This window comes from Enhydra lutris, unplaced genomic scaffold, assembly GCF_002288905.1.
Source record: "Enhydra lutris kenyoni isolate GAN:26980312 unplaced genomic scaffold, ASM228890v2 scaffoldscaffold94, whole genome shotgun sequence".
Classification (NCBI taxonomy): domain Eukaryota; kingdom Metazoa; phylum Chordata; class Mammalia; order Carnivora; family Mustelidae; genus Enhydra; species Enhydra lutris.
Window position 1 is genome coordinate 2,327,758 of NW_019154178.1, and position 15,105 is coordinate 2,342,862.

Here is a 15,105-nt window from a genome sequence, read left to right on the forward strand (position 1 = left end):
AGCATTGGCAGGGGATGTCTCTCTGTGCCTCAGTTTCCCCATCAAGGTGAGCTGAAGTTCTCTGTGACACGTGAGCTGACTAGAAAAGGAAGGAGCCCAGGAGAGACCCACAGATTTGGGAGCCGGCAAGGAACCAGGAACCGGGGACAGGGAGAAAAGCAGATAGCAGACCACAAGAGGCAAAACCGGGGAGCTGGGGAGGGAGAGTGGGCTTGTGAGTGGTGAGCGAGGCTGACCAAGGGCCTGGGAGGGGCAGAGCTGGTGAGGTGTCTCCCCAGCCCTGAAGCCTGCAGCCGCCCTTCCCCGGGACCCTGGGGCCCTGGCTCTCCAGCCGCTGAGCCCACAGCTGCCAGGAGCTGGTTCCTCGACGGTGGCCCCCTGGCAGCCGCAGGGTTTATTTCTGGAGCTGCAGCTGAGTCTCGGGGGAGGGCAGGGTGAACGGGGCTGGTGGCTGCCCGAGAAGACCAGAGGCCTTCTCTACGGTCTGGGTCCCCTCCTGTTGTCAGGTTACAGGTGGGCCGTCCACCCTGGGGACCCTGGGATAAAGGGGCCAGAGCCAAGGCTCCTGAATTTGGAGAAGAGACAAGTGTGATCCGGGTGTGGGGTGCTAGGTTGGAACGGGGAAGGGAAAGGGGCCCCCAGTGGGGACAGAGGCAGAGAAGTGGATGTGAGAGAGGAAACAGCTCCCTGTCTTCCCGCTGCAGACTGGGGGGGGGGGGCCTCACCTGAGGCTCTTCTGTCTCCCCCACCTTCATTCAGTCCCTTCCCCGCTCAGCCCCTGGGACTCTTCTGTCTAGGCTGTGCCTGCAGACTCGGAAATAAGCACCTGGTCCTTTCTTTACCCAAGAAGCCTCCTTTTCCCCAGCTCCCTGGGAAACCCATCCCTCTGTGGGACCCGTCCTGGAGCAGGGCCTCTGCTGCAGGGTGGGGGCAGGGCTCAGGGGACCCAGAGGCCTGTCCCCAAGCCCAGAGTCCAGTTGAGTTTCCTGGGCTCGGGCAGGCTTGGTCTCCATCCCGTCCCCTCCCCTCGCGGTGGGCAGCCCAGAGGGCGTATTCCAGCTGAAATTAAACCACATTCCTCCTTCCTTGTGAGGATGGCATTACAGACACAGCAGCTGGGACACCACAGGGTCAAGTGGCAGCAGCTGGTCCCCCAGGAGGGGCTGGGGGAGGGCTGTGGGGAGCTGAGGGGCCACTCTGATCGGAAGAGGCCAGGAGAGGGGCAGCCTGCAGCGGGAGGTGTAAGGTTAGACCACAGGGAGCCACAGCCATGTGGAGCCTCCGCCAAGGGGCTCTGAGGGGAACAGCGGGGCCCCAGCCCCATCTTCCCAGAGGATCCTGGACGGACACCCTCCCCAGTGTGCACTGGGCACGCACAGCAGGCAGGAAGGCGGACGGCCCCTTTAAGAGGCCCCACTGGGAGCTCCCTTGGCCCCAGCTCAAAGCCCAGGCCCTTGATTCCCTCGGAGACCAGAGCCTGGCGGGTGGCACCGTGGTGGCCGTGGTGGCAGCAACAAGGACAGCATCGGGCTGGCTGAGTGGAGAGCTCAGCCCCTGACCTCACCCTCTGGGGCCTCAGGCTGGACGGCCTTATAAGGAAGTGCCCCAAACAAACGGAGGCAGCCACCTCCGGCCCCCCACCCCGCCCCCGCCCCTCCGAGGCTATATTTGCGGCAGAGGCCCCAGAATAACCTCCTGCTTGTCCTCCCGGTGGGGGGTGGTGCTGGAGGGATGGGTGCTGCCTGCTCTCTCCCTTCTCTGGGGACTCCACCCTCCCAAATGCTTCCTGTTGTCTGACCTCATCACGGTTCTTTCCTTCCTTCATTCATTCCTCCCTTTGTTCATTCTGTACCTGTTTGCTGAGCACCCCGGGGCCCCACAGAGACCCTGGGCTGGACAAAGCCCACGCTCTCCTGGAACTTTCCAAGAGGACAGGGTCCGCTGAGATGCGAGGCCCCGGGTCCTCCCATTCCCTGGCCTCTCTGTGGGTAGGTACCTGGGGCTCTCTCCTGGGCTCTCTAGTTGACCCCAAGCCACCCATCCTCCTGCTCTTGTCCCCACCCTGGCCCTCTCTTCCGAACCCCAAGGCAGCCCCTCCAGATTCTCCAGCTCAGAAGATGGGAACCTCCTTCCTGCTGCCCCAGTGAAAACCTGGGAGCCTCTGCTGCCACACACTCCTCCATCCCCCATGGCAGGCCACCAAGAGCTGAGATCCTGCTTCTCTTACTTCTGTCCTCTTCATGCCCCCAGCCACCAGCACCCCTGCCCAGACCATTGCAGTAGCCACCCGGAAGCCTATCCTGGCCCAGCCAACAGAGGTCATATTGAAAACACAAACCTGGTCATGCCACCATCCTTCAAGCCCAGCATTGGCTCCTCATTTCCCCAAGAAGACGTGCACACTTCCTGGCCGCCGGACAAGGCCTCAGCCCAGAGACTCAGACTCCCCTTAGTCTCCCTGTGAACCTTCTCCCCCGTCATCCTCCATCTCTGGTCACACATGCCTTCCTTCTGCTCCACAACCCCCCAGGCTCTCTGGTCTTGCCCCAGGATTTTGCTATTCCCTCTGACTGGGATCCTTTCCATTCCCCCTCCCCCCCAGCCCAGATCAGGCAAGGTCCCCCGTTTTACGCTCCCATAACCTCCTCCTCGGCTCTGTCTTCGAATGTGACTTCCACTCAGAAGCCCTTGTTCAGGGGTGCCTGGGTGGCTCGGTGGGTTAAAGCCTCTGCCTTCAGCTCAGGTCATGATCTCAGGGTCCTGGGATGGAGCCCTACATCGGGCTCTCTGCTCAGCGGGGAGCCTGCTTCCTCCTCTCTCTCTGCCTACTTGTGATCTCTGTCTGTCAAATAAATAAATAAATAAAGTCTCTTTAAAAAAAAAAGAAGAAGGGAGCGAGGAACCTCGGATTCCGGAGTCTGCACAGTGACAGCACGTAGCAGGTGCTCAGCAGAGTCTCCTGAAAAGCGACACTCACTCTTACCACCTCCCGGAATGACCCGGCTACTGTCCAACCTTCATTTCTCTTATTGCAACGATAGACGGCCGTTTCCAAAGAGAACGCGCCTCCCACTACACACCCCCTTTCCGGAAGCCCTGACTTCTGTCTCACTCGCATCCTTCCCCTGTTCAGGTTGTGGGGGTGGCCCTGTAGGGGATCAGGGATCCCAGTGTCGGGGGCAGGAGGGACACCCGGGGACAGGGAAGGACGGCTTGGCATGGCCTCTTGTCCTTGGCCCCTGGCCCAGGCGGCAGTGCCCGAGGGCCTGGGGAGATCAAGCACAGGGCTCCTCTGTCCCATGAGAGGGGCAGCGGGTGGGCCCTACTTGCCCAGATGCTGAGTGCTGGCCCCCGGGGCCCCGCGGGCTGGAGGGATCAGACCGGCCTTGTCAGCACTGGGTACAGGAAGGAGCTCAGGACCTTGGGCTGCCAGAAGGGTGGGGATGGACCGACTCCTGCACCCAAGGGCAGGGGTGTGTGTGACATGAGGGCCAAGACAGAGACTCCCGAGTGGAGAGTGGAGAGGGGGACAGCAGGAGTCTACCAGGGCGCCTCCTGTCCATCCACCCACCCCTCTTTGGCCAGAGGACCTGAGTGGGAGCCAGCGGGGCTGGGACTCCATCCTCTCATTGTCCCCCTGCCCTCAGTCTTGCTCCTGGGGAGAGGAAGAGCTCCCGGACGTGGGCCAGCCTCCAAGTGTGGAAAGTTTCTTTCTCGGGGCCCCTAACCCCGCCCCCAGCCAGACACTTAGAGGGGCCGTGAGCCAGAGCCCCAGCGGTTTCTCTCTGGGTATCCTGACTTCAAGGCCTAGGGCCCCATCTAACCCGGGAACCCTTGGCCTCTCCCTGCCCTCACAGACCCAGAGCCCTCCTGGGAAGAGAGGACGGGGCGGGGATGAGCAGTGGCAGGGAAAGGGGGTACCCCAGGCCGAACCTCGTCTCCTCTGGTTCTTCCTGCCCCGGAGGCACTCCCCACACCCTTCCCTGTCACCCAGCCCAGCGCCCCTCACTGCGGCTGAGTCTGAGTTCCAGAGAGGTCAAACACGGAGCAGGGGCCACACAGCCTCCCTCCCCCCGCTCTGACCCGGCCCTGTGGCTCCGACATCGCAGGCCGGACGATTGTTAGGGTTTGGAGGCAAGGGGTTCATTATCCTGGCGGCACTGAGGGCCGCGGGTGGGGGGAGGAAGCGGATGGTGGGGTGGCCCCCAGCCTAATCCCTGTCATCAGTGCTGTGGGCAGAGATGATGATGGCCCTGGCTTCTGCCAGCACAGGGGTCACCTGGACTGCCACCCACCCCACAGCCCGGGCCCTGGGAGGCCTTCCCGTTCCTTCTCTCCGCAGAGGCAGCCCCTCCCCAGCACTAGCTTCGTCCCCAGTCACCCCATCTCTTCTACTCCACCGGGCCCTGAGGACGCCCCAACCCCGGGAAAGGAAGAGTCCAGATGTCAGAGACCAAAGATTGCTTTATTCAGGCAGGGATGAGCCAGACACAACACGGCAGGAACACGGGGTGGGGGGGGGTCAGGGCCTGGGAGCACCCCCTCCCGCAGTGGCCAGACCCCCTGCAAGGGTGCAGCAAGGAGGGACAGGGCAGGAGAGCCCTGCGGTGAGGACCACCACAGCCCCCTCCCCTGGGGGGAGCCCTTCCCAGAGGACAGGAGGGGAGAAGGGGTGTGGGAGGAAAGGGGCCTAGTCCTACGGTGGTTCAGCCGGCTGGAGCCTCCTGGGATGGCAGGGTCTGCGGGCTGGGGTGCATGCCGGGGCCTCTGTCCTCAGGACTCACCCCTGCTTCACCCTGGCCGGCCAGGCCTCTGGGACAGAAGCCACGGGTTGAGGGATCATAACTTAAGGAGTGCTGCCTCTGAGCAGGGAGGGGACTTAGGGACCCCCCCAACACGCACACACCCCCCGAGTCCTCAGCGAGCGAGGAGCTCTCTCTAGTCCTCCCCTGAGGACCAGGAGTCGACATCATCCCTCGGTGTGAACTTCAGGAACTGGCCCACGCCCAGGTGAAGAGGAGGTCCTGCCCAAGGGGACTTCAGGGCACCCCCCTCATTGTCCTGCTCCTCCAAGGGGCTGCCTGGGTCCCCCTCGGGGCCCCCCAGTTTCCCCTGCCCTCCTCCCTCAGACTGCTTCAGCCCGTTTACCACCCCCCCACTCACACGCTCTAACTCCTCCTTCAGGCTGGGGCCCTGGCCATGGACACCCAGGCTGTTCCCCACCCCACCGAGTGTTCCCAGAGGGTCGGGGACCTGGTCCTCCCTCTCCAGGGAAACAGGGCCAGACTCCCCGTCCAAGCCCAAGGGCTCCGAGCTGTCCTGGGACTCAGTGTCCAGGGTGGTTCTCCGGACATCAGCTGCCGAGTCCCTCATGCCATCATCCCAGGGGACGGTGGCATCTGTGGTCTCAAACCCCGGGAAGCTCCCTCTCTGAGGGCCACTCAGGGCCGGGAGGGGGCCGACAGAGGACCCTGGACCCCACCGGCCAGCCCCTGGCTCCCCCCCATCCTCTTCCTCTTTGTCTTCCTCTCCCTCCTCCCCACTCTCTTCCTCATCCGCAAACCCATCAGACTCGCCCTCCCGGGCCCAGGCTGCAGGCTCAGGAGCTCGGCCCAGAGGTTCCACAGCCTCCCTGGGGACCCCGGGAAGGCGAGAAGCCTCAGTCTCCAAGTCCTCAAACTCCTCCGACAAGTCAGATTCCTGACCGCATTCCTCCTCCTCCTCCTTGTTCTCGTCCTCATCCTCCTCCTCCTCGCCCCCTCGCTGGGCCCCACAGCCCTCAGAGGCCGGGACAGAAGGACCCCAGCCTTCCTTTCTGGCCTCCCCTTGCGGGGAGGGCCTCGGCTCTCCAACCGGATCCCACCTGGGGGAGGCCTGGGACTGGAGATAGAGGCCCAGGGGAGTGGAGTCTGGAAGAGTTTCCCCAAGTTCGTCAGCCTCGCTGTCTTCTCTGTTCTCCTCCCCCTCCTGGAGATCCTCAGCGCTGCCCTCAGAATCCAAGCCCTCCTGCTCCCCCTCCACCCCTCCCAGAGCCTCCGCTCTGCCCTCCAGCCCCAAGTCAGCCTCCCGGCTCCCCTCAGCCAGGAGTTGGAGCCCAGGGGCATCTCCAGGGATAGGGGTGGGCGCCCGGGGCTCAGTGGGCCCCAGCACTAGCTCTGCCTCTCCTGCTTCCTCCAACACCAGGGGCCCGGGCTGAGGGGCACCCCTACTGCTTCCCGTGTGAGAAGGGCCCTCGGTCTCGGCGGGGAGCCCGGACTCTGCTCCCCAGGGGGCCTCCAGCTCTGCCTCTTCCCGGCCCCTGGAAGGTTCCAGGGGGTCCACGCTCCTCCTGGACAGGGTGGAAAGCTCTGGGTCCAGAGCAGCTGCCTCCTCTGGGTCCTCTCTGGACCGTTCCGAGCCCTGCCTCCTCTCTCCCTCCAAACCCTCCTTGCCTGTGGGTGGTGTCGTCCCCTCCTCTCTGGCCGGGCAGCCTGGGTCCTCCAGCCCCCCCACCTCCCACTCTGGTCCCTGCCAGCTTCCCGCGGCAGACTCGCCCGCAGCTGTCCCTAACCCCAAAGTGACCTCTGGGGAAGCCTGGTCCCCCCCGGGGGACTCATGTCCACCTTCCAACACCAGCTCTCTCGCCTCAGACACTCCCTGGGCAGGTTGGATGCCTGGTGCCCAGACTTGCTCTGGTGGCCCTTCGGGGTCCAGGAAGCCCTCAGTGCCTCCCTCCCCACTGGCTCCCTCAACTGGCGCTCTCTGCTCTTGGGGCTCCGGGCTCCCCGGATGCCCCTCGCCAGCACTCCGGGCCTCCCCTGCGGCCGCCAGCCACAGCTGTCCACATCCCTCAGGCTCCTCCTTCCCCATGAAGCCACCCGACTCCCTCACGACAGGCTTTGCCTCAGCTTCCTGGCCTGCCGCTGCCCTGCCAGGGGGCGAATCCTGATCCCGTTCTCCACCCCCCAGCGCGTCGTCCCACCCCTGCTGGTGGGCACTCCATGGCGACTGCTGTCCTGCCTCTTTCAGAGACCTCAGCGGCTCTGGGTCCCCCGTCTGTGCGGGGGTCTCTTCCTCAGTCGGGGACCTTTGACTTTCCTGACCCAGCTCTTCTGGAGGCCCCCGATTCTCTAGGTTCCACTTGCCCACACGGCCCAGTGATTCCCAAGCCTCCTTTTCTAGAGGCCTCTGTGTCTCCCGGCCGTCTTCCACAGACTCCAGTGGTTCTTGAATTTCCTTGTCTAGAGGTTTCGTTGTCTCCTGATTCATTTCTTCTGGAGACCACAGTGGCTCTTGAGTTTCTAGAGATTTCAATATTCCCAAATCGTCTCCTGCAGACTTTGGTGGTTCTAGATTCTCTGACTCTGAAGATCTCATTGTCTTGCTGCTCTCTTCTTTTAGGAACCATAATAACTGTTGATTCTCATTTTCAAGAGATCTAAATATCTCCTGGTCTTTTCCGAGAGACATTTGTGGCTCTGGTTTCACCTTTTCTAGAGGTCTTAATGTTGCCTGGTCTTCTACTAGACACCCCACTGGATCCTGGTTCTCTTTTTCTAGAGGTCTCAATGTCTCCTGGCCTTCTTCTAGGCACTCCACTGGCTCCTGGTTTTCTTTTTCTAGAGGGCTCACTGTCTCCTGGTCATCTTCTTCTAGAGACCCCAATGACCTCTGATTCTCTTTTTCCAGGGATCCCAATGTCTCCTGGTTGTCATCTTCTAGAGACTTCACTGGCTCGTGGTTCTCTTTTTCTAAAAGTCTCAGTGTTGCCTGGTCTTCTTCTACTAGAGATACCACTGGCTCCTGGTGTTCATTTTCTAGAGGTCTCACCGTCTCTCGGTCCTCTTCTAGAGACCTCAAGGACCTCTGGGTCTCTTTTTCTAGAGATCCCAGTGTCTCTTGGTTCTCATCTTCTAGAGACTTCACTGGCTCCTGGTTTTCTTTTTCTAGGGGATTCAGTGTCTCCTGGTCGTCTTCTAGAGAACTCACTGGCTCCTGGTTCTCTTCTACAGATATCACTATCTTCTGGTCCTCTTCTTCTAGAGACCCCAAGGACCTCTGGTTCTCTTTTTCTAGAGATCCCAATGTCTCCTGGTTCTCATCTCCTACAGACCTCACTGGCTCCTGGTATTCTTCTTCTAGAGGTCTCACTGATTCCTGGTCCTCTTCTTCTAGAGACCTCAAGGAATCCTGGTTCTCTTTTTCTAGAGGCCTCAATGTCCCTTGGTCGTCCTTTTCTAGACACCTCACTGGTTCTTGGTTCTCTTTTTCTGGAGGTCTCAAGGTCTTATGCTTCTCACCTTCTGGAGAGTTGAGAGACTCTTGGTTTTCTTTTTCTAGTAGTCTCAAGTTCTCTAGATTCTCATCTTCTAGAGATCTCAATGGCTCTTGATTCTCCTTTTCTGAATCTCTCATCGACTCAAAGTTCTCTTCTAGAGACCTTACTAACACATGATTTTCCTTTTCTGGATATAAAAATGTCTCTACATTACCTTCAAGAGACCCCATTAGTTCTCGATTCTCCTTTTCTAGAGATTGCAATGTCTGTGGGTCCTCTTTTCCTACAGGTTTAAGTAGCCCTTGAGTCTCTTTTTCTAGAGGTCTCACTACTTCTGCATCCTTCTCTTCTAAAGATGTCAATAGCTCTTGATTCTCCTTTTCTAGACCCTTTGATGTGTCTAACCTCTCTTCTTCTAAAGACCTCAGAGATTCTGGATTCTCCTCTAGAGATCTCAGTGTCTCGTGGCTCTGTTTTTCCAGAGACATCAGTGGCTCTTGAATTTCCTCTTCCACAGACTTCAGAGTTTCTTCTTCCAAAGGACCCTGGGAGTCCTGGATCTCCTTCATGTTCAGTCCCCCATCTTCTTGCTGTGTTTCCTGCTGCAAACTGTTCACCATTTTGACCTCTGTGGCGGTTTCTTTCTCTGCCAGCCCCCAGATTTGCCCTTCACCTTCGTCCTGGAATCTGCTAGCCATTCTAGACTCACTGGGTTCTCTCCCTTTGGCCTCTAAGCTACAGGGGTCTGGGCTGAGGGGCGGGGCCAAGGAGGTGTGATCCTCAGAAGACTGGCCAGTACAGACCTCTTGTTGCTCGCCCCCAGGCTCCTCTGGTCCTGGCAGAATGCTGGAAGGGATGGCCAGGGCCCGCATAGCTTCTGGGGCCTGCTCCCTCCCAATCTGTGGCTGGAGCAGGGAGAGGGGGGCATCCTGGGTTCTGATCTCTGCATCTGTAGCAGTGCAGGGAGCCGGAAGTGTGGGGGGGGATGGGGGTGCTGGCCAGGGTTGGGGTACGGGCCTGGAGGAATTCTCGGCTCTTCAGAAAGCCTGGCACAGGTGTCTCAAGGGTATCAGGCAAGGGCAAGGAGAGGGAAGTAGGGCTCAGGGCAGAGAGCAAAGGTCCCAGATGCCGGCCCTCTGGGGTCCCAGGGAAATGCAGCTCCAGCTTAGGGTCTGGAAAGGCAGAGGGGAAGAGACAGTGTCAGTAGGGACTGGCGGGGAGTTTCGAAGCAGCTACCACTTCTGGCAAGAGTGCCCGTGAGCCCTGCCCCACCTTTCACTGGCTGGGCTGAGAGTCCACTCACTGGTACTGGAGGCCAAGGACTCAAGACCTAGACTGGGTCTCCCAGGATAGGAATTACTCTGGGGCTTAAAGAGCAAAGAAGGAGAGAGTGGGGGGCGGGGGTCCTGGCCCCTCCTCTTACCCTGGAAGCAGAGAGAAGCCTTGGAAACACCACCAGCGGTCTGCAGCCTGGAATTCTCAGCCTCTAGGAGGGTCCTGGGGATGAGGGAGGAGATGCCGGGTCAGCCGTCTGTCCGCAGGCCTCTGGCAAGCTGGCCTGGGAGGACTTGCTGAGCCTGTGTCCCTGGCCCTGCCAGCTTCCTCTTCATTCCCACTGCCGCAAAAGCCACGCGTGGGGTCACACTTGGCTGAGCCCGGGGAGTCCCATGGACACAAACCACAGCATTGCACACATGCTTGGGACACATGGCCAGACTCACACACAGCGGATTCCCACACAGTCCACACAGTGTGCACACACCCACACAGCCCCCCCCACCCCCAACCTCAGGCCAGTGATCTCATCCTCCCTGTGGGGCCGATTCTCATGCTAATCACCGCCTTTGTCCATAGTGCAGTCTGGAGGGTCTGAGTGGGGGGCTTCCCAGGGGAAGTGGGAATTCTCACGCTGTTCCCATGGGATAGGCTCCCTCCTTCTCCCCCAGGGCCCCCAAAGCTGGTCACAGACAAAAGCAAATGAATTCTGCTCTCTCTCTCCAAATCCTTTTCATGCCTCAAAAACCAGTGGTTAAGCCGGCCCTGACTCTTTCCCTGGGTGGTTTGACTGGGGGTCGAAGCCCTCATCCTGGGATCTCTAAGTACTCTGGATCCCAAGCCTTTGGGGGCAGTGGCAGTCTTTGTGTCCATGACCCTGCCTCCGTGCCCCACGGGGAATGAGGAGGGTCCAGGGACGGGGGGGGGGGGCGGGGGGGATGCTGAGCATCCACTCCCTGCTCCTCTCAAGGACTCTGAGTCTGCTTAGTGTCTGCCGTGATCTCACCTCTGTCCTTCCCCACAGGGCTCTGACTCTCTGAGCTCGGTGTCCTCTTCTTCATCCCAGGACCCTCACTGACCTTCCCTCTCGGGGCCCTGCCTTCCCTGACCTCCTGATCCTGTCCCGGGGTCCCTGTCTTGGTCGGCCTGTGTATTCTCGGGGTACTGTCCTTGCATATCTAGCTCTGGCCCCGGCCAAAGGCAAAGCCCCATCCTCAAACTCCATCCCGGGGTCCCCCCCAACCCCCCAGGCCAATTTCCCAGAAGAGACTGTGGCTTTGAGAGAGGCGGCACTTCCTCGGTCTCAGCCTTTCTGGAGCCAACAGGAAATGTGATCAGCGGTAGGGCTGGGCAGGGCCAGGGGGCTGGGGCTCAACGGGAGTCAGGCCTGTGACATTCAGGATGGAAGGGGCCTTGGATGTCACCCCGCCCCTCTCCCACCTCCAGACAAGGAGACCAAGGCCCAGGTCGGGTACCCCTGGCCCCAACCTGCAGTTCATCCTTTGTGCGGCTGCCTGGGACTTCATCCCCTTGGCGTGAGCGCACACACACACATGTGTGCGCGCGCACACACACATACACACACACAGACTGGGCTTTTCAGCCTCAAGGTGGGGTCTGGATGGAGAGCCCCCCCCCCCAACGCCTGTGTGTCCAGCGGTCTCTCCTGAAGCCGTCCCACTCAGCAGCATCACCTGCCCTTGGGGGATCTCCTAGGCTCAGGAGACTTTTTCGTTCCTGCGCACACACCGGAGCAGGTGGACTCCGGTGGGACACGCCCTAGTGGGGTAGGAATCGGCCCGGAGTCACAGCACCTAGCGGCAGCCCAGTTCCCACCACCCATGGCTCTGGGCCCCTCTGGTGGTGACCCGGCCTCGGAAGGGGTGTGTGCATCCGTGTGCCTGGCCGGGCCCGGAAACCCGTACCTGTAGGTAGCCACCTCCAGGCTGAGGGACATCTGGAGCTCTGCCAGCTGCCGCCGACCTGCCAGCACCTGGGCGGTCTGGCCCTGCAGGCCGAGCTTCTCCTGCTCCAGAGCCTCCACAGTGGACTGCAGAACAAGGGGGGACAGCCCGTGAAGGGGCAGGCTTCCCCCACTAACTAACCCGGGGCCCCCTGGGCCGCAGCTCCCTCTGCTCCCTGGTGGATCCCCCCTCTACTCCCCTACGTTCTGCCCAGGGCACCCCCTCTGGGGTTTCCGAGGTTTGCGACCCCTCCCGGCCCTCTCCCAGGGGAGTGAATGGGACTGCAGCTCCCACAGGAAGGGGGAGGTGAGGGAGGAGAGGAGATGGGTTCCAGGGAGGAGAGGGGAACAAAAGTGGACGCAGAAGGAAAAACGATTCATCAAGAGGCCTGGAGCCCGCAGTCCCGGTTCCAATCACTGTCTCCCGTCCTCACACGAGGCCTCCACCCCCTCCACTTCCCACATGTTCTGGAATCTTTCTCCTCTGAGAGGAGGGGTGGGAGGTGGCGGCGGCCTGACCTCTGTGTAGCCCAGGCGGGAGGCCATTTTCTCAGCTGCTGCTCCCATCCACGCTGTGTCATGGGGAGCAGCTGTCCCGGGCTCTGGAATGTGCTGGGGGGGAGCTGAGCAGAAGTTACAGAGGAGTGGGACTGGGGCTGCACATGGGGCCCTACTGACCCCCTCTTGTCAGGGGGAGGGGGCAGTTAGGAACTGGGCAGACTCAGCGCTGGGGGGTGATGGGGGCTGGGAGGGGTCATGAGTTGGTTGCTCTGGTGAGCAACACCAGAGCCCGGGAGGAGCAAGGGGGGGGGGGGGGGGGGGGGGGTGGTCATGGCCAGACAGTGAGGAGGCCGCTGCCACCGTCCGTCCTATGCCTGTCCCTCCCCTGTCCCTCCTGGCAGGCCAGGGGTGTGCTCTTTGCCGCGGCTCTGAACCCCCCACCCTACTCTAGACAAAGTGGGGGAAGTCAGGGGCTTCTGGCACCAGGATGGGCTTTCTAAGAAGTGGCTCCCGACTGGGCAGCCACCGCCACTCCCGCTCCCCACTGCCTTCCCCAGGTCCCTGAGCCCCACGGGGACCGCACGGCTCCCCGCCCCGCCCCGCCCCTGTCACCTGGAACTTCTCGGTGGCACGCAGCCGCTCCTGCCAGCAGCCCTCCAGCCTCTGCTCCAGCGCGGCCCTGCGCTCCCGGAGGCTGTCACGTTCCGCCTGCAGCTGCTGCAGCTCCAGGCGACCCTCGCGGGCGCCCTGCACCGCGCGGCCCAAGCGCTCGCGGGCCTGGCCCAGCGACGTCTCCATGCGCGCCACGCGCTCCTGGTAGCCGCGCACCGCCCCGCGCCACGCGTCGCCCAGCTGCCGCGCCAGCTCCTCCAGCTCCGGGGCGGGCACGGGGGGCCCGCGGGGCGCGGCGGGGCGGCTGGGGGCGCGGGGCCGGGCGCTCAGGACCGCGCGCTCCTCCTCGTGCGCCGCGCACGCCACCTCCAGCTCGCGCTCCAGCTCCGCCGCCCGGGCGCTCAGCCGGGTCTGGGCGCACTTCTCGGCCTCGGCCGCACGCCGGATGCGGGCCGCCTCGGCCGCCGCCCGCTCCCGCGCCAGCCTCTGCTGCTGGCACTGGCCTGCCACGCCCGCCACCTCTTCCGCCAGGTTGTCGCGCGCCACCTCGGCCGCGTGCTTCTCCCGCCAGCGCTGGTCGACGAGGGCCCGCAGGGCCGCCAGCTCGTCGTCGGCACGGGCGCGCCAGGAGGCGTCCCCGGTCTGTGCCCGGAGGCCTCCGAGCTCCGCGCCGAGCAGCTCATTCTGCTCCTCTAGGGCCTTCACCCGCGCCAGGTAGGCCTCCAGGCGCCGGTTGAGCTCCCACATCTGAAAAGATTCCTCCCCCAGGCAGCCCTCCATCTTGCTCGCGAGCCTGACCCACCGAAGGCGGCGAGACGCCGGGCAGCGGGAGAAGCCAGCAACTCTCACAGCTCTTAGGATGCACGGGGAGGGGAAAGGAGACCTCCGGGGACAATGACGGGGCGGGGCGAGGAGCAGCCGAGCGACTGAGCGTCGGGAGTGGGAACGAGGCTATTCATACTCCCGCCAGCCTGGCGGGAAAAGGGGCGGGACCCGGGCCTTAACCCCTGGAGTTCGGGAAGCGGGTCCGGCCCGCGTCCGTGCGCCGCGCTGTGCGGGAGCTGGAGCCAGCGCGACGCCTGCCTGGGGAACCCGATCCCACGAGAGGCTGCCTGCGGGGGAGGCCGTGCCCAGAGCTGGGCCTGTGGAGGGGGCCGGGGACCGACGCCTAGGGGGGCGGGCGGGCATGGCGGGGGGGGGGGGTCGGCAGCGGGGCGGGTCCCTGTTCCTCAGCACCCGCAGCAGAGGTACCGCTTACGAAGTCCTCGGACTCAGTTTCTTCATCCACAAAATGGGAGCGATGATGGGCCTCTCACAGGACGTCGGTTTGTCTCGCCCTGGAGAAGGCGGCATCGCAGAGAGGACGGGGGTGGGGGGGACCCCGCGCGGAGAGCGAGTGCAAGGACGTTCTGTCCGGAGGCGCGGCGTGTGCACAGACGCCAGGACGCTGGGAGATGCAGGGGGCGGTGCCCGCCCACAGCTCGGCTCGGTGCTTCCCGCCGCTCTTCCCTGGGCCTGAGGCTCACAAACCCACTGATCGGGGAGGGCAAGGCCCCCCCAGTTCCCAGGAAAGGGGGGCCCCCAGTTCCCAGGAAAGGGGGGGCCCCCTCCCGCCCTCGGTGTCACGAGGCGTGTAGTGGGCAGAGAGTGCCCCCCGGTGGTGAGTGGCGGGGCCTCGAGGAGGAAGGGAGCCGAAAGAAGGGGCCCTCCTGGTCACGGCCAGTCCCTTTCTTAGTCCTTGTAAGGGGCGGGATCGTGTTCCCACGTCTTACTGGCGCTCTGGGACCGAATCCGCAAAACCTTTGAGGATTCTGCATTCTGGAAGCCGAGAAATCACTGGGGTGGGAGCCATGGGCGGGCCTTCTGGAGGAGGGCATCCTCCAGCCCAGTCGTCAGGGGCGGAGCTGCAGAAGTGCTCAGCCGACTGCCAACAGGTAAGTGATACTTGAAGCCATGACATGTTCAGGGGAAGAAGGCCCTCCGTGGGGGCCAGCGGGCACTCAGAGGGTGCCTGGAGAGCCAAATGGCCTCCTCTCCCCTGCCCTGGGGCTGTACTGGATTCCTGGGGCTTTTGTGAGGCTTTCGGCTGCACTTTTGTCCCCGGGGCCCAGGCCACATGGGCCACATGACACTCCAGAGGGCAGATAGAGTTCAGTGGCCATCCCCAGAGATTGACAGCCACGGATGTTTGCTGAAGAGCAGAAGGAAAGCGTAGACCTTATTTGTCCGATCTAAGGCTCATGCAGGAGCCGAGAGTTAGAATTTGACCAAATAGGAAAAAATGGACCCAATGACGTTTAATGAGGATAAATGTAGAAATCTGCTTTTGGTTTCAAAGTCAGCAGGAGTAAGAAGGGACCAGTGAAGAGGAGAGCATCTCCGCTGAAGACAGCCCGAGGGTCTTAGCGGACCACAGCTTGTCGTGAACCAGTGCTGGGAAATGGCTGCCCAACCCAGTGAGTGGTTAATGGACGCAGGGTGTCCAGACCAGAGGTGA

At 62.2% G+C, this 15,105-nt stretch overlaps 1 protein-coding gene across 1 annotated transcript; it reads right to left on the minus strand.

Moving 5' to 3' along the window:
- Nucleotides 1-4,618: 4,618 nt before the first annotated feature.
- Nucleotides 4,619-13,388, minus strand: LOC111138945 (nestin). Its single transcript, XM_022490970.1, is given in 6 exon segments — nt 4,619-7,501; nt 8,081-9,240; nt 9,242-9,429; nt 9,681-9,754; nt 11,458-11,582; nt 12,609-13,388. Coding segments are annotated over 6 exon segments (4,890 nt in total). The 3' UTR covers nt 4,619-4,938.
- Nucleotides 13,389-15,105: the final 1,717 nt, after the last annotated feature.